The sequence below is a fragment of the Eptesicus fuscus genome, chromosome 20 (genome assembly GCF_027574615.1).
Source record: "Eptesicus fuscus isolate TK198812 chromosome 20, DD_ASM_mEF_20220401, whole genome shotgun sequence".
NCBI lineage: Eukaryota > Metazoa > Chordata > Mammalia > Chiroptera > Vespertilionidae > Eptesicus > Eptesicus fuscus.
Genome location: NC_072492.1, coordinates 39,740,985 through 39,766,386, shown reverse-complemented (window position 1 = coordinate 39,766,386; position 25,402 = coordinate 39,740,985). Strand labels below are relative to the sequence as shown.

General features: G+C 51.3%; 3 protein-coding genes across 4 annotated transcripts; 1 reads left to right on the top strand and 2 right to left on the bottom strand.

Annotated features, from left to right (window-relative positions):
* Window positions 1-181: 181 nt before the first annotated feature.
* On the bottom strand, window positions 182-4,028 carry MRPL27 (mitochondrial ribosomal protein L27). The gene is made up of 4 exons (XM_008153703.3): window positions 3,972-4,028; window positions 1,795-1,926; window positions 1,339-1,406; window positions 182-550 (listed from the first exon to the last, which is right to left on the bottom strand). The coding sequence occupies exons 1-4, from the start codon at window positions 4,009-4,011 to the stop codon at window positions 344-346; spliced, it is 447 nt and encodes a 148-aa protein (XP_008151925.1). The 5' UTR covers window positions 4,012-4,028; the 3' UTR covers window positions 182-343.
* Window positions 4,029-5,449: 1,421 nt separating this feature from the next.
* EME1 (essential meiotic structure-specific endonuclease 1) lies at window positions 5,450-10,762 on the top strand. Of its 2 annotated transcripts, none has more exons than XM_008153701.3 (8): window positions 5,450-6,218; window positions 6,302-6,429; window positions 8,366-8,455; window positions 8,549-8,670; window positions 8,879-9,005; window positions 9,249-9,364; window positions 10,117-10,306; window positions 10,559-10,762. In XM_008153701.3, exons 1-8 carry the CDS (start codon window positions 5,450-5,452, stop codon window positions 10,733-10,735), a joined length of 1,719 nt encoding a protein of 572 aa, XP_008151923.2. In that variant the 3' UTR covers window positions 10,736-10,762. The 2 variants fall into 2 exon arrangements, with proteins under 2 accessions (XP_008151923.2, XP_054565281.1); XM_054709306.1 differs by having other exon boundaries at window positions 8,840-9,005.
* A 248-nt stretch (window positions 10,763-11,010) lies between these two features.
* LRRC59 (leucine rich repeat containing 59) lies at window positions 11,011-25,080 on the bottom strand. Its single transcript, XM_008153699.3, has 7 exons — window positions 24,753-25,080; window positions 22,941-23,000; window positions 21,188-21,346; window positions 20,360-20,464; window positions 16,769-16,841; window positions 14,560-14,733; window positions 11,011-12,933 (listed from the first exon to the last, which is right to left on the bottom strand). Exons 1-7 carry the CDS (start codon window positions 24,855-24,857, stop codon window positions 12,689-12,691), a joined length of 921 nt encoding a protein of 306 aa, XP_008151921.1. The 5' UTR covers window positions 24,858-25,080; the 3' UTR covers window positions 11,011-12,688.
* Window positions 25,081-25,402: the final 322 nt, after the last annotated feature.

Sequence of the window (25,402 nt, the reverse complement as noted above, 5' to 3'; positions counted from 1 at the left end):
CCCTCCCCTCGGGGGGGTGGACTAAAACAATCCCCTCATCAAAGCAAGTCCCCGCTCGTCATTCGCTCAAGCTCCTCTTTCCTGCCAGGGATTCCCCCTTGGTGTGCACTACACAACATGCAGAAAGACAAGACCAACAGGTCAATAAGCAGCTCCATCCAGGTTGTCCCCAAATACAGACTCGACTCCAACTAACTTTATTCTTGCCCCAGGTCAGGTCTCCAAAGTCACTTCACAGACTTCTTCCTCAGGAAGCCTTGTTGTCACCCCAACCCTTGACTTCTGGTACCACCCACTCCTGTCACTTGGCTCCAGTCTCAGTCCAACAGCCTTGACCAGGAGCTCAAAGCATAGCCACCAGTTTGAAGGTGCCCTCCGGCTTGGCAGGAACCACGTGGACAAAAGTCTTATAGAGCACAGCGCCCTTGGGCAGCCTGGTGACCAGATCCACAGCCTCCGAGTTGTTGGGGTTGGGCACGTAGACATCCTTCGTGTAGCGGACGATCCCCTCCTCCAGGGCATACAGACACCTCCTCTTCCCCAGCCCCACCTGCAACACACAGACCTGCTCAGCTACGGGAAAGCCAGGCAGGTGGGAAAGGGACCCCAGGAGCTACTCACGTCTGCACAGCTGGCTAGAAGCCACACTGGCCAGATCTGAAAAGGCCCAGGAAATGCCCCTACTCTCTGCCCCTGGGAACCTGTTTCACGTAGACTTCAAAAAGTTGTCATACGAAACACTAGTCTGACACACATTTTCATTTATACAGTGACCTGTCAAGTGTAGACTTTAACGAAACAACAGACCAAAGCTATATGGACAATGTATATGCTAATGAAACATAATATTAGGTAATACTTCATATAGTGCTTACCATGTATAACCTTCGAGGGATGTCTGACTGCCCTCTCACAATCCAGGACTGCTGGCTCCCAACTGCCTGCCTGCCTGCCTGCTTGCCCCTAACTGCTTCTGCCTGCTAGCCTGATCGCCCCCTAACCACTCACCTGCCAGCCTGATTGACACCTAACTGCTCCCCTGCTGGCCCGATTGCCCTAAACTGCCCTCCTCTGCCGGCCTGGTCACCCCTAACTGCCCTCCCCTGCTGGCTTGGTTGCCCCTAACTGCCCTCCCCTGCAGGCCAGATTGCCCACAACTTCCCTCCCCTACTGGCCATCTTGCAGCGGCTATCTTGCATACACATGGGGGCGGCCATCTTGTGTGTTGGAGTGTTGGTCAATTTGTATATTACCTCTTTATTATATAGGATTACTGTGCGTAGGAGCATGGAGAGGTGGTCCCAGAAAAGAAATGGGAGGGGGCACAAAACAACTCACATGGGCGCCTGGGTGCCAGCGAAAGTGGCGCTGAGTCCCAAGGATGTTGCCGGCATGAACATAGTGACCTAGAAGAGAAGTCCACAAGTGCACTGACTATGGGGCAGCACAGCGAACTGCTGAGAAAACATGATGGCCCACACTGTCCTGACCCAAAGACTGCACACCAACCTCTGAGCCTGCACCTGGATAAAACCAATTCCCAGGTGGTCCAGCGTGAGCAGCTCCCTGTCTCCCACCCAGCAGCCTCCTCCCCTGAGTCGCATGCCCAGGTTAACACTATCTGCTCTTCCTCAAGGCCCCCACCCCGCCTCAGGCTTTATCTGACTCTAATCTGGAGCCAAATGCTCTGGTGAGCTAAGCGGAGAGCAGTAGGCCAGGCTCTCCTGCTCTTCAAAGGAAGGCCGGGGCACAAGATAGGTGCAGCGGGAAATGAAAGCCAAGGCACAACCTCACCCTCGTATTTCTTGATGCCATAGCTTTTGCCTCGTGACTTTCCACCGAGGTTTTTGGAGCTGCCACCGGTCTTCTTGGATGCATATCTGACGGCAAGAGCTGCAACCTGAGGAGGCCTCAGCAGGGCTGTAGCTGCAGAGAGAACAGAAATGCTGTTCAGACAGACTCTGTTTCTCTGCCCCAGTGGCCATTTGCTAGTTTGCGGGGTGGTAGGAGGCAGTGGCAGGGGAGGTGAGGAGATAGGCGAGCAGAAATGCCACTTGACTGTGTTGGTTTTCAGGGAGTGTCTCAAGCCTTTGGCCTTCTCCCATGGTAGGAGACAAGTCATTCCTTGTATTGTCCAGAGTGGAAGCACTGCATGGGATGTGTGTGTGTGTGGCCAGGGGATGAGGGATGGGGCATAAAATATTAATGGGGGAAAAAAACCCAAAACACCATGTGCCCTGGGTCTTGACACATTCAGCCCTGTTGAGGAGAAACAAACACTCAGAAATAGAAGGCAGCAAGAGGACACCACAGAGCTGCCTACTTCAGCCTCACTCACCATCACGCCCTCAAGCACTGTGGAGGGGCCAGACCACAGAGCCTAGCAACAGGACACCCAGAGAGACACCCACCACTTCCTTAGCCAGCCACCCATCCACTGCACACCAAATACTTGTAAACAACAAGAGAGCCATCTAAGGATGGCTCCCACAGGATCCTGGGCATCCAGAAGGCTGGACCCTTTCTTCAGCAAGCCCACCAAGCGCAGGTCCAACCAAGAGGGCTGACACGCTGCCCTGCTCATCTGACCTCTCTATACCCATTCTAAGGTGCTCAGTGGCATTTGTTTTAAAAAGGAAAGTGAACTAAAACTCATACTAACCGAGATGTAAGCCACTTGCTATATGACAAGCCCAGGGATGGCAGTCCTTGCATTCAGGTCTCCAGACACAGCCATGGTTAACCAGGGACATGCCAGGTATAAGAGATCTTGTGGGTCTCTGGAGCCTGTAAATTCAGAGTTCCTAAAGCCTAAGTTTCTGAAGTTTTAATGAGAACTGAGACTAGCTGGGGCAACACACCAGAGATAAGGACTTAGACAGACAACACATTAAACACATGTCCAGCACCACAGTCTACCTCCATTTAAATATCGATTCATTTGTTCGCTTACTCACGTACTGAGCTCAGGAACTGGGCTTTTGTTTTACATTATCTCACTCACAAATCTTTGCCCTTCACTCCTCAGCCTTCTTTTCAAAGTAAGTGATGCTACCACCTATGCAGTTGCTCAGGCAGAAATCAAGGAGTCATCGCAAATCCCTTCCCTCTGCTCACCTCAATCTCCAGTTCGCCAGCAAGCTCAATGGGTTCTACCCCCAAAACAGACTTCAAATCCATCCCTGTGCCTCCAAGTTCACTGACACTAACATCTCGCCTAAACCATCTCTCATCTCTCAGGAAGCCTGGGCTCCTGACTGCCACTCCTACCGTCCAGATTCACATAAGAACAAGAGTTTGCTTCTCAAAGTTTAAAACTGAGCCAGGTCACTCTCTTGCTCTTCACTCTTACAGAGCTGAGCTTCCTGTCATCCTTCAGGTCTTAACTTAGATGTTACCTCCTCCGAGGGCTCTCCTGACCACTCAACCTAGACACACACATCTGCTTTCTTTCACAGCACCTGTTACTATTTACATTTCATTTGTGCTCACTTATTGGCTTATTCACTAGAAAGAATCGTCCAGGGGATACTGACTATGTCTTCTTTTCTGCTGAGATCCCCAGTGTTTGGCACAAAGACCTCCATCTGTTGAGCCAACAGACTGACTGTTTGAGCTCGGTGTGCCGATGTTAGTAACCCATTTATGTAGACGAAAGCGCCCAAACAAAACCAGAGAAGGGAAGCGGGGAGCCCATGCCACCCATCGCTAGGGAAGCTGTATTTCCACTCCAGGCAGAGGAAGGACACGTGTTCCTCGAACCACCACCCACGGCTCGGCGCCCTGGCTTGTCACGTGATCAGCGACAGCCGCCCTTCAAACCTCGTGGCCCCGCACACTCCCCCCCCCCCCCCCGCCCCGCACCCAGGGTCCTCCGCAGGGAGCGGCCTGCACCCCCGCCCCCAAGGCTCCCTGCAAGGTCTCCGCTCCACCTCCCCGCCTCCCCCCGGAACGGCCACGCGTCCCTTTACCAGCGGCCCGCGTCGTCAGCGCCAGCACCGCCGACGCCATGTTTGCCGTACACTCGCTTCCGGTCTCACAAAGCTTCTGCTTCCGCTGTCGGGGGATTTACTTCCGGGTCCCGCGTGGCAATTCAAAGAGAAGCGGGAGAAGTTGCCGGTGAGCTAGTGCGCGCAGTGCGGGTGCGGAAGCGGGTGCGGACGGGGTGGGCGGGGGTGGCCTGGGCTGGGCTCCCCTCCTGAGCCCTGCTCCCCAGGGACTTGGCCTGGGCGTCCTGGGCCTCGGCGCGGGGTGTGGATGAACTGAGGAGCCGCCTGGCAGAGGAGCAGGCTCTGCGGGGCCCGCCTGTCCCACTCCCTCATTTTGCAGGAGTCTCTGGAGGCTCTGCGAGGGGACCGGGGTGAGGCCCCTCCCTAGTCCTTGAGCTTCCTTTCCGGAGCTCTTACTGTGGGCCAGGTACTGGCGTAAGCGCTGTAGAAGATGCATGGTTTCTCTTCTCACAACCTTATAAAGTAGGTGTTGTCATTATCCCTGTTTTACTAAGAAGAACGCGAGGCCCAGGAAGGTTACAAGGTTTATCCCGGCTCACCCCTCCAGTGTTACAAAAATTTGTTCAAAGAATGACTCTCGCACAGACCCAGCAACTGCATACCTAGCGAGAGAATTGAAAACACATCCACATAAACACTTGTGCATGAATGTGCAATGGCAGCATTATTCATAATAGCCCCAAAATGGAAACAAACCAAATGTCCAAGTGATGAAAAGATAAACAAAATGTGCATATCTGCACATTGGAATATTATTCAGTCATAAAAAGCAACGAAGTACTGAAACATGTTACAACAAAAGTGAACCTTGGGTGCTAAGCGAAAGAAACCTGTCACAAAAGACACATATTGTATGATTTCATTGATATGAAATATCTAGAACAGGAAAAAGTAGATTTGTGGTTGCTAAGGGCTGGGGGGAAGGAAATATACAGTGACTTCTCAATGGCTATGGTGTTTCTTTTGGAGGTGATGAAGACATTCTGGAATTAGATAGTAATGATGGTTTCACAACCTTTGTGAATATACAAAGAACCACTGAACTATGCACTTTAAAAGGATGAATTTCATGATGTTAATATCTTTTTTTTTTAAAGGGTGACTTTTGTCAACTCCATTTCAAATGTAAAGATCAATGTGGGAGGGGTGTGTGAATCTTGTTACTACCCCCTTAACATTTTGTATTAGAAACCTCCACTTCATTTATATCTCACCTTGACCCAGAAAGGATTTGAGGAGGGTTCCTGTTAGACTGAAGGTGTAGCTCTCAGAGTTCCAGGTTGAATGTGTTGAGGACATACCCTATTTCTCTGTTTCTCTGTATCATATTTATCTCCATAAAGCTTGGCCACAGAACACATCTAGTGGACTGAATTGAATGCCACAGTCTGTCTCATCTTTCTTTGTCTTTTAGAGAATTAATTTGATAGCACGTATTAATGGCTCTAAAGAAGTCATCACTCTCCCTGGACTCTTCCAGTGACGCTGAGGAGTTGCCAGTGTTTACCTTTCTGAAGAAGGAACCATGTTCGACAAAGAGGAGGCAGCCTCAGAGGGAGGAGAAGATCGTAGTGGTTCCCACCTCAGATTCTGAGGCCTCCTGTCCTCCATCACCAAGGTGGAAAGATCCGCCATCCGTCCCAGACACAGCTGAAACCATCACACCAACACAGCCGGTCAGGGAGCTGAGCAGTGGAAGTGAGGATGAGGAGGAACTCATTCCCCTGGCTGAGAGACTTACATGTAAGTTTTTGACCCACAAGCAGCTGAGCCCTGAGGATTCTAACTCCCCAGTTAAAAGCGTTTTGGATCATCAGAATACTGAAGGAGCATCACATGACGGGGAAAAACAGCCCTTTCCAAAGATCTGTGATGTTCCCCTCCAAGACCCCTCAGAAGGGTGTACATTGAATAACAAGGACTCTACGGGAGACAGTCCATGCCATCAGGTTCCAGCCTCCCAAGCGACCTGCCCTCTCCGGAGCTTCAGCTTGTCAGTAACCAAAACAAATGCCGAGGCCCGCCCACCTCAGAAGAGAACCAAGCACAGTCAGAAGGTCCAGGGGAGAGGCTCACAGGGACGAGCAAGCCGGAAGGAAAGCACCCTGACACGACCGCCAAGGGACAAAAAGGCAGCACCGGTGAACAGACCAAAAGCCCAGAGGCCAGAGGAGTGCTTAAAGCACATCGCCGTGGCGCTGGATCCAGGTCCTCCTAGCATCTGTCTTCACCCTGTGCTGGGTTTTCTGCTTCCCGGGCCACCCCCTGACAGCCCTTTCCGTCTGTTGCAGTGCTTTTACAGATGGAAGGCGGGGGCCAGCTCCTCGGAGCGCTGCAGTCCATGGAGTGCTGCTGTGTGATTGAGGCGCAGGCCGTGCCACGCAGCATCGCCTGGAGGAGGAGGGCCGGGCCGGCTGCGGTAGGGTTTCTGCTATGTCTTTCCTCTCCCTCCTCCCTCTTATATCAGTCAAGGCCGCAGCGGGAAAACAGATGGTACACTCAACTTCGGATAAATTGAGGAGGATTTAATAAAGGAGCTATTTTCCAAGGCGTGGGTGGGGTACAAGGAAACTGCAAAGGACAGTGCAGTACTTCGGGGTGATAACAGTATTGATTCAGGGTTTCTCCAGCTCGGGTACTGTTGTCATTTCAGATCATTCTGTTGTGCCGGGCTGTCCTGTGCATTGTAGAACATTTAGCAGCATCCCTGCCATTTACTCACTAGATGCCAGGAGCACCTTCCCCTGTTGTGACAGTTGAAAATGCCTCCAGATGTTGCAGATGTTTCTTTGAGGAAAATCGCCCTGGTTGGGTACCACCAGGTTTTCATAGCTGTTATCATGCATAGGCCTGAAGGGAGGAGGGGAGAACGTGTTTACTGGAATCCAGGAGAGAAATGTAGAGGACACCACCTTGAAAGAACCTTGACCTCCTGTAGAGGAGTGTAGCAAATGCTAGGTGACCCTGTTGGGAGGGAGCCAGGGAAAGAGATACCCTGCGTTTACTCTCCCTCCCTCTAATCTCCAGGGCCAGCAGCCAGAGGGCGTGTGGACTTTGTGACGTGGTCTGTAGAGATCACCCTCCTTGGGCAGAGAGCAGAGTGGGGAAGGGAGGAGAGTGATCTGTGGGGCAGAGGGAGGGTAATCCATACAGGATTCCTACTTCCCTGTAACGGGGCTTTGAGAATAGGCGGGCTTGTGTTTGAATCGCAGCCTCGTGGCTTTATTGCTGTGACCCCGGACAAGTTATTTCATCCCTGTGTGCTTCATGTATAAAATGAGGATACTGTTACGTCCCTTTCAGTCCCCCCCAACCCTTGTGGTAGGGACTAAATGAGATAACCAAGCACCGAGCACATAGTAGGCACATAATACATCCTCCTTCCTAGCCTGGGCACCCAGGTTACTATACCTCCTGTACCTTCCACTCCTCTTATCTGCGAATCCAAAATACTCGACCCCGCATTTTCAAGAGTCTGTAGATGAAACATCATATTTTTGCTCTCGTGTTTGGATCTCATAATTTTCTCAGCCCATTTCAACTTGTAAATATAACTTTCTTTTTTTTTTAAAGCATTTATATATATATATATATATATATATATATATATATATATATATATTGATTTTTTACAGAGAGGAAGGGAGAGGGATAGAGATCTAGAAACATCGATGAGAGAGAAACATCGATCAGCTGCCTCTTGCACACCCCCCACTGGGGATGTGCCCGCAACCAAGGTACATGCCCTTGACCGGAATCGAACCCGGGACCCTTCAGTCCGCAGGCCGACGCTCTATCCACTGAGCCAAACCGGTTTCAGCTAACTTTTTTTTTAAAAAAAAATTTGATTTTAGAGAGTGGGAGAGGGGAGAGATAGAAACAAGGATGAGAGAGAAACATCAACATCAATTGGCTGCCTCCTGCACACCTCCTACTGGGGATCAAGCCCACAATCTGGGCATGTGCCCTGACAGGGAATCCATCCAGTGAGCTCTTGGGGCATGGGATGGTGCTCAACCACTGAGCCACACCGCCCGGGCTCCTTTCTTATCTACTGCCTTTGAGATGCTGAACAGTTGAGGACTGGGGAGGGACAGGATCATGGTTATTGGTTCTTGCCACCATGACTTCATTCCAGAAGAAAACGAATAAAACAAAATGGGCTAGGGCTAGGCTGATGGGGGTGAGTTCCTTCCTGTAGAACAGCGATCGCCAACCGGTGGTCCGCGGACCACTGGTGGTCCATGAGGTCCGAAAGGTTGGCGACCGCTGCTCTAGAAGGCCTGGGTCTCTCTCGCAGGTGCTGAGCACCTGCTGACTTGCCTCCCTCTGCTGGGTCCCGGGTGCTTTGGCAGGATGGAGAGGAGGCCTGGGTGGAGGAGCCGGTGGTCCTGGTGCTGCTTCCGGCAGAGGCGTTTGTCTCCATGATCCACAACTTCAAGCAGGTGGGCAGAGCCGGAGGGGTGGGCGCTGAGGCATGGGACGGAGGGCTGACTCTAGGGAGCAAACACTAATGCAGCTCCTGCCCCTTTATGCAGGGAGGTCTAGGCAGCACTGAGAGAGGGAAGGAAACACTTCGGAGCTTTGTAACAGACATCACGGCAAGAACAGCGGGAAAAGCTCTGTCACTGGTGATTGTGGATCAGGAGAGATGCTTCAGGTTTGGATTTGTCAAGACTTAGTATCAAAAGGGGCAGCTCTTGGGCCAACAGGGGTGAAGTTATTCATCCCAAATCTAGATCCTTCTGCCGGGTAGCATTCCTGCCGAGCCCTGTGGGATGCTCTGGTCCAGTCTTCTTGTACCTCTTCTGCCTCAGCTCAGCCTGAAGGTGCTTGCTTCCCTTCTTTGATTTCCTCCACTGTTTTAGTGCACCAAATCCTCCAAGGAGAAGGAAACAGGGGGTGGCAAACGGAGAACAGGCCAAGGAGAAGAAGAAACATAGACCACCGGAGGCCAGCACAGGGCCCGTGGTGTCCAGGGTGGACATGGAGGAGGTAAGAGCGTCCTGTTGCCCGAGTTGGGCTGGGCACCCATGTTACTAACCCGATTTGCTATTGGGAAAGAGTGACATGCCTGCTGGCCAGGACTCTCTGCCTTGGGACTAAGTAGGAGAGGGTGGGCTAAACAGGAGAAAAGGGGTTGGGAACAGGGAGGAGAGAAGCCTCAGGGAACATGGAGGGAAGAAAAACTTCAGACTAGTCTCGCCGCCCTTCCAGTCCGAGGCCTTTGCGTTTCAGGCGTTGGTGGACCTGCAGCTGCACACACACGCCCAGGCTCGAGTTGTGCAGAGCTGGAAAGAGCTGGCCGACTTCGCGTGCTCGTTCACGAAGGCCGTGGCTGAGGCGCCCTTCAAGTAAGTGCCCAGGCCAATCCCAGCCCACTGCTGGCTCTGGTCCTTTACAGTCGTTCTGGTCCCCAAAGATGTCCCTTCCCCCCAAACTCAGTCCATTGTCTCCAGCTCGAAGCAGGAGCTGACCTCACAAGGGGGATTCTGGGGAAGAGCCCTCAGGCCCAGTCCCTTTCAGGTGTTCTGCTTTAGCCTATGTGTTTGTGTGCTGCCGGTTGGCCCAGGTTCACCAGTAGGCAAAGTTACCAGGATTCATTGCAGGTCAGGTCACAACGTGATAGGCTCTCGTAAAAAGGAAAGTTTTAGCCTACTTAGCTCAAGGAGTGTTCCTAGTCAGAATTTAAATGAGACCTCAGAGGCCATCTAATCCAAGTCCCTCGTTTTGTACCCGAGGGAACTGAGGCCTGAAGACTGACTTAGCCAAGCTCCCAGCAAGTTAGAAGAGCCAGAACTAGACTGTGCAGTGCCTGACACCCAGTCCCTGGTGTTTGACCGTGTGCACTGCCTCTCTGGTCAGTGCAACCCAATCTCAACATAAACTAAAGATTCTGGCTCTTTCCTGGTACCTTCCCTTTTCATGAAAAGGACTAGATGTTGTTTTTAAGGGAATCAGTAACTAGCATTGCTTGGGATCAAAGTGAGCAAGACATAACCTTGTGCCCACCTCTTTCAAGGTCACTGGAGGGAGGAGTTTAGGATCCCAGTTAGGGGACAGGTACAGGAAAGGAACCGAATCTCTTCATCCCTGCTGTTTGCAGGAAACTCCGAGATCAAACCAATTTCTCCTTCTGCCTGGAGAGTGACTGGGCTGGAGGGGCGAAGGTGGACCGTGCTGGCAGGGGCCTTGCTCAGGTCTGGCGGCGGCAGATTCAGCAGCTGAACCGAGTCAGCCTGGAAATGGCTAGTGCTGTTGTGGCCGCCTACCCCTCCCCACAGCTCCTGGTCCAGGTATGCTGCTCCAGGGTCCACCACCCCATGCCCTGTGGCTAGGGGACTCCCAGATGGTTTTCACGGACAGCATGGGTGAGGGCCCAAGATTGCCTTGTAGGTCAACACTGCAGGTCTGCTGAGACCTGAGTTAACATTGACCCAGGGTGGGGGGACAATTCTCATCCCCCAACCCAAGCTCACCACACCCTTGTTCCTCGATGAGGGTGACTGTGGATGGTGTGGTATTAAGAGATCATTTTCCACTTTCAGGCTTATAGGCGGTGCTTTTCAGAGCAAGAACGCCAGAATCTGCTTGCAGACATACAGGTGCGCCGTGGGGAAGGCGTGACATCTACCTCCCGCCGTGTTGGACCAGATCTGTCCAGGCGTATCTACCTTCAGATGACCACGTTGCAGCCAGATCTCTCTTTAGACAGTGCAGACTGAAGCTAGCCCCAAGGGACAGGATGAAAAGCTGGGGATTCTGCCTCAGGACATGACCAATGAAGAGAGGGAAGTGTCTCCTGGAGCACAAGCCTAGGTCAGGCCCACGACAGACTCTTTCCTGGGTGCCGCTGTGAAAGTCTCCCTACTTACCAACTGGCTGAGATATTTGCTGTTTTCTTCACCAGCATTCAGCATTCATTTTGCCTCCTGGCAAAAATCAAGTGCCGTGCATAAGCCACCCCTGCCAGCCCTCAAAATACAAAGGAACACAGACAGACCATTCAGACACATATTTAATAATTGTAGAAATCCAAAAGAACCTCAACATCAAGTCTTGAGATCATGAGTGAAGTGCCCTCGGTGGGTTGGCTTTACTAGGCTGGGTGCCCAGCCCTCTGTTGGCCCACGGAGGCTGCCTCAACCAGCCAGGGAACGGGTCTGATCGCTGTGCCGACTTCTGTATTCTGTCAGTCTTATCTTATGTACTATGTGTTTAGTTTCAATAAAGCATTTGTACCAGTGGCTCTGGAGCTTGGAGGAAGACTAAAGGAATGCGTAGTGATCCAGAGTAAGGTGTGGGCCTATACAGCAGAGCTATCCTTGGGGGAGAAGTCATTTCTTCCAGGATCAGGACAGTCACAACTGGCAATCCTATCCAGTTGGGCCACTGAGGCTAGAAAGCTGGAGCCCGTCCTCTTCACCTCTGAACTTTAAGGGACTTGCAATCGGGAGTTTCAGTGAGCGGGCACCATGACATGGCCATTCCTGAGCCCTACATCCAGCTGTTGTCAAAGATGAAGCAAAGGAGGCCACTGAGCAAGAAAACGCTTACTCTGGCAAACGAGAGTGACAGCCCTGCCCTTAATTGCACAAGTCACTAGAGTTCCTGACCCTTTTTAAATGCCTCGATGCTCCTCGATTCCCTTCGCTGCCTAGGTAAGTTCTAGGGCTGGGATCAAACAATTCTAAACCTCAGTCTCTGACGCTGGAGTGTTCAGGGTGCCTGAGAGGTATTTAGTCACACCAACTACTGACGGCTGTCACAGAAGGCAAAGGCTTTGTGAGGCGACGCCTTATTTACTGGCAATGGGGAAGGAAGTTAATGCTCTAAAATCGAGGCATTTTATGGAAGCCACGTAAGTAGGGACAGGACTCCACAGGAGCTGCCCAAGACCCTCAAAGCTATGAGATTTCTACTTGTGGGCCATGAATCTGTCTACATGAAAGATTCCATACTCTGGCTGAGAGATACTCCATTCCGGTCTCTCAGGACATTATAAGGAAGGCAAAATTATGGAAAAGAAAGAATACCAGAGTGGGAGTCCAGTTCCCTCAAAACAGCTGGGAGACCGTAAGCAAGTCACGGAAGGCCTCAAGTTCCTTACCTGCAAGTGTTCTATTGGACTGCATAGTCTAGAAGTCCCCTTCTGAGCCTGAGACTGTATGGTCATTAAAATGTCTGAATGCCTGAGGTCTTTAAGAAAATAGGTATGCCCCTCCCCTCCGATTTAGGCTAGATTTGCTGAGCATGGTGTCCTAATTCCCAATAACAACCCACTGCCTCCTGATCTGCCCCGGGTCCCCGGGGAGGAATGAAAGGGTCTGTGACACACAAAAGTGTAAATGTAGTGACAGCTGACCAGTTAGAAATGAACCTTGCCTTTACAGTTTCGTATAACAACCAGAAAAGGCTGTTGTTCCTCTCCTCACCCCCAAGCCTATTCCTTTAGGCCTGAGGTTATTCCCTCTCCCTAACTCCCACTTCTTATTCCACCAGGGAACCCTGACTGAGGAACAAAGAAGTCCTACAAAGAGGAGGTCTCAAGTACCAATCAGCAGCCATTTAATGACGGCAGGTAGGTCTGACGCTAAAAAGAGGTTGTGTCCAGCAGAACCCAATTCCATAGGAATCCAAGTCCCAGGGCTGGGAGGCAGCAGGTGTTGAGGACACGCTCATTGCTGAGGGTCGGTCTGCAGGACCCACTGGAGGATGTGGTGGCTGCGCAGACCCCGCATCGCGTTGTCGTAGATGGTGTTCACGCTGGCGCAGAGGGGCTGCTGCTGCAGCTCCGTCACCCGGCACACCAGCAGCCCGCCCGCCACGCACAGCAGCAGCAGCAGCAGCAGCTTCAGCACCACCCAGGACCGGGTGTGCTTCCGGGGTGGCTGCTTCCGGGACCGAGAGCCGGACTTGGATTCTGGAGTGACAAAGTCACAGTAGACAAGAGTTCAGTCATTTTGAGGAGACCCACCCTGTCCACCACTCAATGCTGTTCTCCTCCATGCAGATCCACGTACAGCCCTCTCAGGCATGAATATTGTTTTAAGAACATCTGAGCTCTTAAAAACTTGCTATGTGCAGACTGAGATATAAACTGCCTTCTCCTTGGATTCAAGGGAAGACATTCAAGACTGGAACTCGTTCTGGACGTCTCACGGGGCGTACACAGTCCCCAGGGTCCTAAGGCCTTGAAAACATGGTGATGCCCCAGGCCGCTCAGGGTCAGGGGAGGGGCTTGTCAGGAGGCATGGATGGAGGGCTGCCCACTTGGGGAAGCACTTTTAAGATTTTTACTTTTTTAATTATTGATTTTTAGAGAGAAACATCGATTTGTTGTTCCACTTATTTATGCAGTCATTGGTTCTGTATGTGCCCTGATCTGGGATTGAACCCGCAACCTTGGAGTATCGGGACAATGCTCTAATCAACTGAGCTATCTGGCCACAGCCCTGAGATGTATTAATATTGTTAATTATTAAACTGGGTGGCACAAAAGTAGGTTTATAGTTGTGAATCCGTGAAACAGCTTATTTTTGTATTATTAGTTATTAATTACGGTATTATTTTCCATAGGAACAAACCTAATTTTGTCCCACCCTGTATAAGATACATATAAAAAAACAGTGATTACTGCTGGGAATGGGGGATTAGAGGTGACTGCCATTTTCTGATCTATTTAGAGAGAACTTTTCTACATTTTCTGCAATGAACACATATATTACATTTATAATTAGAAAAAAATGGTTTTGAGATTACTGGGCAACATTTAAAAAAACCTGACTGAGCACCCTCATGCCAAGAACCCATGATTTTCTCTCTTCATCCTGTCACTACCCTGTAAGAAGGAGGATCCTCATTTTACACAAGGAAACCAAAAGGCGGTGAGGTTAGGCACTTTGCTCAAGGCCAGCAAGGGCGAGCAGGGCCTCCGCTCCCCTCCAGAGCTCCTCCTGCTCAGGGGTCCCTTTGGCCCAGAGGGTATACGACCATCCTATGTACATGGAGCCACATAACAACACAAATTCAACTGGGCACACTCAGGCAAAACACTAACGTGTTTTTTATACCCCATGGCTCCCCGAATACGGACCAAATGACTCCCGTGGTGTTCAAGCAAAAAGGGAGTAATGTGTTCCAACGTGGAAAGAAAGCCATAGGCAGTGCTGGCTTTCCTGAGCCAGCTCCACCCTCCCAAAGCACACCCAGTGTTCTTGAAGTCATGTGACCACACGCATCCTTGACCTTTCTTGGTAATTTTAGATCTAACTTACAACAAGTGCAATTCCCTGTCCTGGGAATGCTCTCCGCCACATCTGACCAAAACCCCACATGTGCCCGTGGGCAAACAAGCCAGCCAGCCAGGCCAGACACTTGTTCCCAAGGAGATCCCCATTCCTCGTAAGCAAACCCTCCGAGGTGCTCCCAGGCCAGAGGGTCACTGTATCGGATAAGCTTTCAAGCTCGCTCGTTCATCCACGCCTGAACACACCCGTGCGTCTCCTCTTTGCACCTGCTGGGGCCTTAAAACCGAGGGCACACTTACTCGATGCCTGATTTGTTTCCTTCTTGGGTTTCTTCTCTGGTTCCCGTTTGGATGCTTTGAGGGCATCATACTCCTTCCTCCGGCGCTCCTTCTCTTCCGCCTTCTCCCGCTTCCGCACCTCCCGCTCCTGAGCCTCCTTGGCTCGCTGCTTGGCCTCCCGCTTCTTCTCCGCCTCTACAAGAACAGATTTCCCCAAATGGCTTCTCTCCCCACACCTCCCAGTGTGCTTTCCCCAGCGATTGAAAGCCTGGATTCAGCCTCCCTTTCCCTAGGCCAAGGGTCACCAAGGACACCTGAGGAACCAGCTGCCTTCCTGCCCTCCCTGCAATGTAATGAGCGGCTCTCGGGGTTTGCTGAATGGACTCATGAGGGGGTTTCTAGCCACGAGCTGCAAAGAGATCAGGGTGAGCTAACAAGAGGGGCACAAGGCATGCGTGATGAGGCCGGTGCTCCCCTAGAACAGGTACCGACTCAGAAAGCACAGCGATCAACAACTCGGCTCTGAGCAGAAGCAACCACGGAGGTGTCGAGTCCGCAGGATTCCTGTCTCCCGAGCTTCGGGAAGGAACGTGGCTTGAGAAGGACAAGCAAGAAGAGAAAGTGAGCACTCAGGTTCAGGGTTAGAGACGATGGAAATGTTTTTCTGAACCAGCGAGATGAATAGTTTGTAATGTCTAGACTTATCCTGATTTACTTCACAGTTCAAAGATGTTTACACGCAGTCCCCAACTTACAAATTATTGGCTTCTAAAAATGCATTGCCAAATTCGTTATTTGGACACCTGAAGTACATTTTTCCAAAGCCAGATGCCACAAATGGTGGCTAAACGTCCTTTTCGGGCTTAAAGGCCTGTCTGAACCACCATGCAGCTGAATAGCAGCACTATAAGGACTGTAGCTTTCCACTGCCTCTGTGCACACAGGCTCCCGTTCCAGCTGAGCGCTGGGAGTGCCAAGAACACGCGGCCTCCAGAGCCTGGCGTGAAGCAGCGGGAGCAGCAGTGGTGGGGTAAACACGGCATCACAGTAGCCATGCGCGTGTAAGGGACAGGCGTAGCTCAGTTCTGATCTCAGGGACTGCGTGCAATCAGTACCACATGAGCCTCTAACCACAGGAGCCAGCCAGCCAGGCGACAGAGCACCTGGGCGCCAGGCCTTGTTCTAAGTGCTCGAGAGACAGCCGTGAAGACAAGCAGGTTCTAGTGCCCAAGTCGTCTACTCTGTAGAGGAGACGAACAATAAACAAGCGAGCAAATAGTAAAACAGAAATGATGTGTGCCATAGAGTAAATGCTAGAGGATGAGTGGAGAATGACAGGTAGGATGGTATTCTAGTTTGGGTGGTCCGGAAAGGGTTAAGGTTCACCTAAGGCAACATTTGTGCAGAGACATGGAGGATTACACGAAACCAACTGTGGAAAGATCTGAGGGAAAAGGAAGCCAAGCAAAGCCCCAGAGGTGAGACTACCTGCTGTGTTCCAGCAACAGCAGGGGCCTGTGTGGCTGAAGGTAACTGTATTCTGTGTGTGTGTGTGTGTGTGTGTGTGTGTGTGTGTGTGTGAGAGAGAGAGAGAGAGAGAAGGCTGGAGAAGCAAGCAGGCATGGACCGTGGCAGGTCTTGATGGCCAATGTTACTGAGTTTGAGTTTCATTCTAAGTTCAATTGGAAGCCTTTAGAGGGTTTTAAACCAAAAGCAGCATAATTGATTTGTTTTAAAAAGACTCCTCTGGCTGCTGTGTGGAGAAGGACTTTGCAGAGAAAGAGGTACTGTGGCAGTCCACGGGATGGAGGCTTGATTTCGGTGCTGGCCCTGGAGGTGGGGAACAGTCGCATACAAACGTGCTGACAGACTGGGAGAGGAGTATCAAGAGAAAGGAATCACGGACAACTTTCTGATTTCCGGCTAGAATGACTGCAGGGATGTTGATTTCCTCTCCTGGGGAACACTGCGAGGACCTGTTTTAGCCAGGCTGAGTTTGAGATGCCTATTAATCCTCCAGGCAGACAGATAAGCAGTTTGAACGTGACTTTGGAGCTCAGTGGAGAAACCAAGACTGGAAAGAGGTTCGTCAGACAAAGATGATACTGTCTACCCCCACACTGTTCCCCACTGCTCTGCATGACTCCTCTGCTGGATTCCAGCTCCTGAAGCAGAACCAGTGGCTGGGATCAGGGCCCGGAAGATGACTAGAAGAGGGATGGCCACCTACCGCGTTCTACTTCCTGCCGCCGCTGCCTCTCTCGCTCCTGATCCGCCTGCACCACCTTCATGTGCTGTAAAACCTGCAAAGGCAGAAGAGGGCGCTCAACGACTCCACGCAGCAGCCTACAGCCACACTCAGCTCAGGGGACGTCTCAAAAGACTGCTCTTCCCAGGATCCCAGATCAGCGCAAGCCTCCGGAGCAGTGCAGAGCTAATGGAGCTAATCCCAACTTAGTGCCAATCCCCGGAGAAGAGTCTGAGCCTAGTTCACTATAGCTGTCAGGGAAAAACTGTGAACTCAGTGACAATGGAATCTGTACAATCCCCGCCATTTAGTCTCGGATGTGCACAATTTCATAATTCTCCGTAATTCTCCCAGCAGCTCTGTGCCCAACATGGACTACTCTGTGACGAGCAGGGACAGCAGTTTCCCCCAAGACGCTTTCCGGGCCTCCCTCCTTTGGCTGCCTCAGGTTCCCCTCTCCTCAGTCCTGGGGAGTTTTCTTATCTAACTCGGTTATAAGACTTTGAGTTCCTTTGTCCTGTCTGTAGGCGAGCACAGAGCTTAGCTAATTATAGGCACTCAATACATGTCTGATGAACAACTGACAGACTGGGTATAGGAGTAACAGGATTCCCATTTCAACAGGAGGAAAACCGAGACTCATAGGGCGATCTGTCCACACCTCGTGGGCTGGAAGCAGCACAGCTGGGAGGGCAGGTCTTCTGAGTTCCCAGACCAGAGCCTGTTCCACTCACGCGTGCAGAGGCAGGAGAGCTTGAGGAGAAAGGGAAGGAGCCATTCTGCCCAAACACCACACCACGCACTGGCACCCGAGCCCCTCGACTTCTCAGCTCAGTCACGGCTGACCTCGACCTCCAATTTAACCTCAGAGATTCTCGCGATGGGCACGGTTAAGGGAGGAGGTAAACACCTTTTTATTTTTCTAGCAGCTGACTTTCCTTGGATGTAGGGGACTTAGTACAAGCTTGGAGCCCAGCACAATCCTGACTCTTACTAACAGTGTGACCTTAGCAAGTGACTTAACCTTTCTTTCTTTTTTTTTTGACTAACCTTTCTGAGCTGATTTTCTCATCTGGGAAACAGAGATACGACTTCTCTGGCCTGTTGCAAAGATTAAATTACATAACTTGTACTAGCTGCCTAACACAGCCCCCGGCATCATGTGTGCTCACTAAATACGGCTGCTTTTTTACTTCAGCTTCCTAACTGCATTAATGAGGAGAGAGAGGAAAACCTAAACTAGTGTAAATTACAACAGCAAACGGTCTGCATTTCACTACCGCACTAGACACCCTACAGGACAGACATGTATTCAAATGCAATTATTTTACTTCGTGGGAACTTCAGACATGCACACACCCATCATGAGAGGGCTCGGGCAGGCCTGCCAAAGCAGCTCCCTCCAAGGGCCTGGTGTGAAGTCACAAGGAACCAACTGTGTAACCCAGGAGTCGAATCTCTTCTCCCCAAAGGGAATCAACATCCTAAAAATTGGCTTCTCAACAAGGAGTTACAGGATCTGGAGGAAGGTAAAGCATGACGGGGACAGTCCGTGTCACTCTGAATTTTAAATAAGCACCACCCATTCGGATGGTTTTAGGGAGTGTAAGCTGGCTAAATGAGGAGCGAGGAGGTTTAAGAGACGTCCCTTTTACCTTTATAGCAGGAGTTAACTTGTATTTATCTGAAAACACAGCAAGTTCAGAAATGGGGGGGACTCTTCTAGTCTAGGCTGTAAGCCCTAGAGCAGAGTGGGGAACCTTTTTCTGCCAAGGGATATTTATAACATCATTCACAGACCACACAAAATTATCAACTTGAAAATTAGCCTGTATCTGGTCAAACATTTAATTAACTCACCCCTAATGCCTTAGCAGGGTCAGACCAAATGATTTCTCAGGCCTTATACCGCCCGTGGGCCAGACGTTCCCCATCCATGCCCTAGAGCAGGCGTCCTCAAACTATGGCCCGCGGGCCACATGCGGGTGTTTTTGCCATTTTGTTTTTTTACTTCAAAATAAGATATGTGCAGTGTGCATAGGAATTTGTTCATAGTTTTTTTTAAACTATAGTCCGGCCCTCCAACGGTCTGAGGGACAGTGAACTGGCCCCTGTTTAAAAAGTTAGAGGACCCCTGCCCTAGAGGGTAGATTTTGTCTACTTACCCCAGTTCACAGCATATAGTGAGCACCTGATGAATACTGTTGAACTAACAAATTATTTTTAAAAGATTCTTTACTACGTACCAAGCTGATGAGTGACTACGATTAACCCACACGAGGTGAGATCTAAACTAACTCATGGAGACAAGTGACCTCATTCTGACTCACCCAGGCCACTCCCCAGCAATGCCTAAAGGTGTGCTGCAGGAGACAGCTCAGGGGCAGCCATGCTGGAAGGATGGCTTAGTTACCACAACCACAGGGCACTGTGCTACCTGGAGCCTTGTCTGTAAGGTATGTGGGAGTACTACTCAAGACCAATAAAAACTATAGTCACTAACTGTAGAGTATCAGCAATTTCATATGGCTCAATGTATTATTTGTTGACCAAATAAATGGACAAACGAAAGGCATGTGCACAATAAGGGTGCCTAGTGTCAGAGATATGAACACATATTTCCCACGGAGCATGTAGTAGAGAGAGAGAGCAGTCAATGGTAGCTACCACTGTTCTTCGAAACAAACCTCCCTCCTAAAGCACCACGTTTTCAAAGTGGGACTTCACTGATCACCTGAGGCGTCCTCAGCCACGGGCAAGCTGCCGCCTTGGTTCCCTGGCTGCCTTCATTTTGCTGTTGGTTTCTGACAATAATAGGTGGTGCAGATGATGGGACTATCTAAGAAGCTAATGATAAGAAGGTCCATTACTCTCGAGGTTCCTGTAGAGACCCATCATACACACATGTCACTTACATTAATTCTTGCTTTTAAAGTTAAGGCCTTTTGCTCACCACGCCCCCTAAGCAAAGCCAGTCACCGGGTGCCCCGCGCAGGCAGCAGCCCTCCGTTCTGAAGCTGGAAGGGAAAATGACTGCAGGTGGGGACTTTTGAGAGATGGGTGTAGTGCTGTCCTTAGCCATGTGAGGCGTCTTCAAGGTTATTGGCAATGTTTGCCTTCCATGTTGCCTTCATTTCCTCACTATTTCACATGACTCGACTGAAATCAAATGCCAGGTCTGCAAAGGATACGTCTGTTTATAGCTATAAACTCGCAAATACAAACAATACCTTTATTATCAAAGTTCCTTTCTGTGACTCAGAAAGGCCACTGCCCCTAACTCTCTGGCCCCATTCAAACAACAGTGACAGTGAAATGTTGGATCAGGAAGGTCCTGGTTTCTTAAGAATGGAAGGCCTGCAGTAGAGCCAAACTAGTATTGTTCTATTACTTGTAAAGTCAGCACAGAAACAAAGGTCCCTTTGCTTGCCAGGTTCATAGTAGACAAACGGCACTTTAATCAGCACACAGCTACGGTGCCCTGGGAGGGAAAACAAGAGGCAGAGGCAAGTCCCAGGAGTCTGTGAAGGAGACACGGGGGGAGGGCGGGGGGGGAGGGGGGGTTGTGCTTACCTTGTTGGCACACTGCTTACACTGCTTCTCGTCCAGGCAATCCCCTGCCACTTTGGCCAGGACAGGGTCCAGGGGGTTGTCCTTCAGGTCCAGCCACTTCAGGCTCTAAAGAGATGGGGCAAAAATAAAAAAAAATTTAAAAAAGGAAGAGATGGGAGCCCTGACCGGTTTGGCTCAGTGGATAGAGCGTCGGCCTGCGGACTCAGGGGTCCCAGGTTCAATTCTGGTCAAGGGCATGTATCTTGGTTGTGGGCACATACCCAGTGGGGAGTGTGTAGGAGGCAACTGATTGATGTTTCTCTCTCATCGATGTTTCTAACTCTCTATCCCTCTCCCTTCCTCTCTGTAGAAAATCAATAAAATATATTTTATTAAAAAAAAATTTAGCCCTGGCTGGTTTGGCTCAGTGGATAGAGCGTCGGCCTGCGGACTGAAGGGTCCCGGGTTCGATTCCAGCCGAGGGCATGTGCCTGGGTTGTGGGCTCGATCCCCAGTAGGGGGCGTGCAGGAGGCAGCCAATCGATGATTCTCTCTCATCATTGATGTTTCTGTCTCTCTCTCCCTCTCCCTTCCTCTCTGAAATCAATAAAAAAAAAAAAAAATTTAAAAAAAGGAAGAGATGGGCATTGAGACTGGCTAAGCCTGAGTTCACACACTGAGTCCCTCGAGTGGAACAAAACGAGTAGGGAGAGAGCTCTGCTGTGTCCCGGCCGTAGGAAACGCCATGTGGCAGCACCTGTCCGGTCAGCCTTTCTCAAAGCCGTGGTCCAGGAGTCCCTGAGCCCTCGGCCATCCCTGGCCATGAAGCACTGGTTCCTGAACTGTTACCTTGAGCTGAGCAAAGCTGACAGGCAGGGTGACCAGTCTGTTTTTGAGGAGATCCAGGTGCTGGAGGTTGACCAGACGGCCAAAGTCGGCTGGCAGTTGCTGCAGTTTGTTCTTACTCAGGTCCAGCTTCACCAGGTGGATGAGGCCGCAGAAATCCGACTAGGACCCGAAGAGAGAACACCTAAGCCTGGGGCTCACACACTGGTGCAACAGCCCAGGAGCCCCCAACTCAGGCACCTATGTGTAAATCCTGATTCTACTTTTTACCGGCTATTCCATCTCAAATGAGAACAGACATAATGAGCATCACTCCTGGAGGTAGGTAGTGAGATGTGTATGCAAAAGGGCTGAGCACAAAGCAGGCACAAAATAAATGTGGGTCCCTTCACCCTCAGTTCTCCCTCTAACCTATCCTCCACATTGCTGCTAGAGTGACTGGAGACACATTCTGTCCTCACACACCACCCTGTGTTCACCTTTCACAGGAGCTGTCAAAACATAGTGAGATCATCCATTTTCCTAAAAGGATCACGTTCCCCTTGAATACCAGTGTTATTCTGTTTATTTTTGTAGCACCTGGCACAGGACTTAGCACAGGTGCCCTGTGAGGGTTCTTTAAATGACTGACTGAATGGGCTGAGGCACACCCTCCCCATATCCTGGCTGTTCTTCAGCTCATGTCAAAACATCCCTCTCGTCATTAAGCCGTCAAGGTACTATTCGTGTTCTCTGGGGACTTGTGAACGCCAGGGGGCCTACACCAGGGGACCTGCACTGCAGAGGAAGGCAAGACAACGGATTGAAAAGTACACTTGGGAGTGCCGAGTGGCCATCCGACAAAGTGTACAGCAGGTGTCAGGTTGCAAGGAATTCTGTCCTTCTTTAATTCAGCACAAACTACTTCCTAGAAGTGGGAGCTCAGATGCCTTTTTCGGTATTAAAAATGGTTCTTGGTGAGCTGTGGGATGATGCTGCAGATAATGAGTGAGGTCCAGGTGAATGCTGAGAGGGGAATGGACTAATGACCCCGGGAAGAAACTGCCAACTTCTGAGACTCGATTCCTGAGTAAATGTGTGAATATCAGAGAAAGGCAAGAAGGGACTTGGCCAGGGCAATGGACGGAAAAGGCAACAATGACCGCCCCCCACGTGGACCTGACTGTGAAAAATGCACTGCTATAGAGGAAGCCGCCATTACCCAGGAGAGGCTGAAGGGATGAACGAGTCCAGCCCCTACACAGGTGCAGCAAAGGAGAACTGGTACAAGAAATATCAAAAGGATCTGACCATAGATTGGAGGTGCTGAACAAAAAGTTACCTCAAGCAATTAAAGACTGAAAGGATAATGACACAGTAGCCCATCCGACCACACGTTTTCCTGTTCCCCATTAACTGTTGCACAGATAACAAGCAATTTAAGAAGCTCTCCAGTCTCCTCTATGCAACAGGGTGATAAACTATTTTACAAAGTAATAATATCAGGCAGGAAAAAAGGATGAGCCCAATAAGGGCCTCAGCCAGCATCCTGTTGTTGACTCCAGTTTTCTGTGGCTGACTGTCCCACTGTTCCACTGAACGAGGCCCCTACCTTGCTTTCCTTCCCACTGAGGTGACTCCACCCCCAACACACTCAGACTTAGTTGAAGGCGGCCTATAGGCCTGTTCTGAAATCATGCCTATGACACAACTGCTCCAAACGGGAAGATGAAGCATCAGGGCTCCAGAAGGAATTGTGCTTGCTTGCCCGTCTTACCGGGAGGGTTGTCAGTTTATTGCAGGACAGATCCAGTATGGTGGCCTTTGGAAGGGCAGCCTAGAAAAGGGAATGAGAACAAAACATCAAATCAACACATGAACTGATTCAGTGACATCTGCCAAGGAAGCATTTACCAGTTCCTATGATCAGGAAAGGCCTTTTAAAAAAAAATTAACACTAAAGTATAATGTTCGTAGGGATAGGAGAGGAAAAATGAGCCCATCAACCAAAACCTAGGGAAGAATGCAAACAGAGGTTTGGCTATGGAACATCCAAGAAAGGAAAACGGATTCTTAAGGAATCCTCCCTAGCATTTCTAATATTTTCTCTAGCACCCTTCCTTATCAGTCTTAACGAAGGGACTGTGTCTAATACGGCTTTGCAATTTCCATATTCCCTAGTTCAGGCCTTCTGGGCTCTCAATATACATGTTGGCCGGTTCGTGACTGGATGAATGAGTAAAATGAGAGACTATCAGAGTGAAAATAAGGCCCTCCGGACCCATCTCCACTTTCCCTGGTGTCCAGGACTGGAGAAGCTCAGCAAAACCAGCCCTTCTTTCTCCCCAGGGGCAATGCTGTGCGACCAGACGCCTGGAGTACATGGTTCCCCGCCGCAGCCCTCGGGCCAGGCGGACACCAGGCTGGCCATCCTCCCGGGGTGGGAAAGGAGCCAAGAACTCAGATCAAGGACCCTGGGCCAACCTACACCTTCCAATGGTCAGAAAGTCCCCAGATTAAAGTTTGACCACCTAAAAAAGTTTTAGATTTTACAGTGGGAAGAAAGCCGTAATACCTGCACGTTTCAGCATTTGCTACCTGCCAAACAGTTCACTTCACAACTGTACCGAATCCTCATAACCTCTATGAGATGGGAACTATGACCACCATTTTATAAATGAGGAAATCTAGGGGCGGGGGGGAAGTGAACTAGCTTGCCAAGGGCACTCAGCTATGAAGCAATGGGGAGCTGACACGCTAACTGGGAATCTTGTGCTAAGCTCCATACCACACAGCCAAGGCGGAGGGAAGACTGGGTCCAGCGCCAAAGGCAGTGAAAAGTCGACGTCATCCAAAGTGAGGCCAGCGAGGAGGGCGCAGGTGGGGCACCAGGTTGTCCCATCTCACTCACTCACTCCACTTTGGCAACTAGTTGTGCATCTCCTAAGGGCCTCAGACCTCGGTTTCCTGGGTGGGAGTGTGGGAGTAGAGGGGATGAAGGGATGGGCCCCGGGCAGCGGGGATTCTGGTCAGTTTCAGTCCAGTAGGCAAGAGACCTTGCCAACCACGCAGGGAGACCTCGCCTCCTTCAAGGAAGGACGCCTCGGGGCTGGGGCGGCCACCTGGGATTGCTGGCTCCCTAGAAAACCCTGGTTCCGGGCCACACCCCGGTCTACCTGGAAGCCTACTTCTCAGACCTAGTCATTCATTCATTTGTTCATTCATTCTCCGAATACATCCAGCAACCGCTCCGTGGGCCGCCTACCCGGGGTCCGGCACGGAGCTGGGCGTTGTGAACACCGCCCAGATGGGGCAGGGGGAGGATTTACTCTTGACCCGTACAGAGCCAAAGGCCAGACCAGCAGCCCCCCTCCCCCAGACCCCATCTTCTGGAACTGCGCCAAAGTGACACGTGTACATCCCAGAAGAACACTGGGCCCGGACGCGGCCGCCCCGGGGGACGCAGTCCCGCTCTCCCCACCTTAGTTCAAGACCTAAGAGCGGAGGCACGGGATGGGAAAGGAGACGGCCCGGGCCAGGGCCAGGGGCAGGCACGGTGGACGCCTGGGCCTCGCGCGACTGTACTGACCAGCTCCTTGACCGGGACCTCATTCAGGTCGCTGAGGCTCAGGTCCAGCTCGTTGCCGTCCAGCTTTTCGCGGAGATTCCCGCCCTTGTTACCGGCCTTGGTCATGGTGACGCCGGCGGAGCGGTCCCGTCGCTCTCGGGCTGCAACCGGCAGGAGATGCTCGAGAAGCCGCACTTGGGCTCAGGGGTCTCGCACCCAACCGATAACGCCGGCGTCCTCCGCCGCCGCCGCCGGTGCAAAACCTCCGCCGCCCGTCTGCCCGCCGGCCGCACTCTGATCCCCGCGCCCCGCTCCCACCGGTGCCGCCGCGACGACGACCACTTCCGTGTCCACGTCACCTTTCACGGCCACCGAGACGCGCTGGGCTAGAGTGGCTCTCGCAGGCGCCTGCGCGCCCTCTGGCGCCCGAGACCGCGCACTGCAGGCGCCGCCAACACCAGAGGGGTGGGGTTCAAGGCTCTGAGTTGGTTTTCAAGGCGGGACCGCCACGTTCCCTAGTGACTTGGGGGCACGCCTGCGGGCATCATTGCTGACCGAGTGACGGGGCGAAAGGGCACGCGAATGGGGCCAGAAGACCTGGGCTGCGTCCAAAACTGACCTCATGAGATCACCCCCATTCTCCTGGATTAGAAGCCGAAACTGTGTGTCCT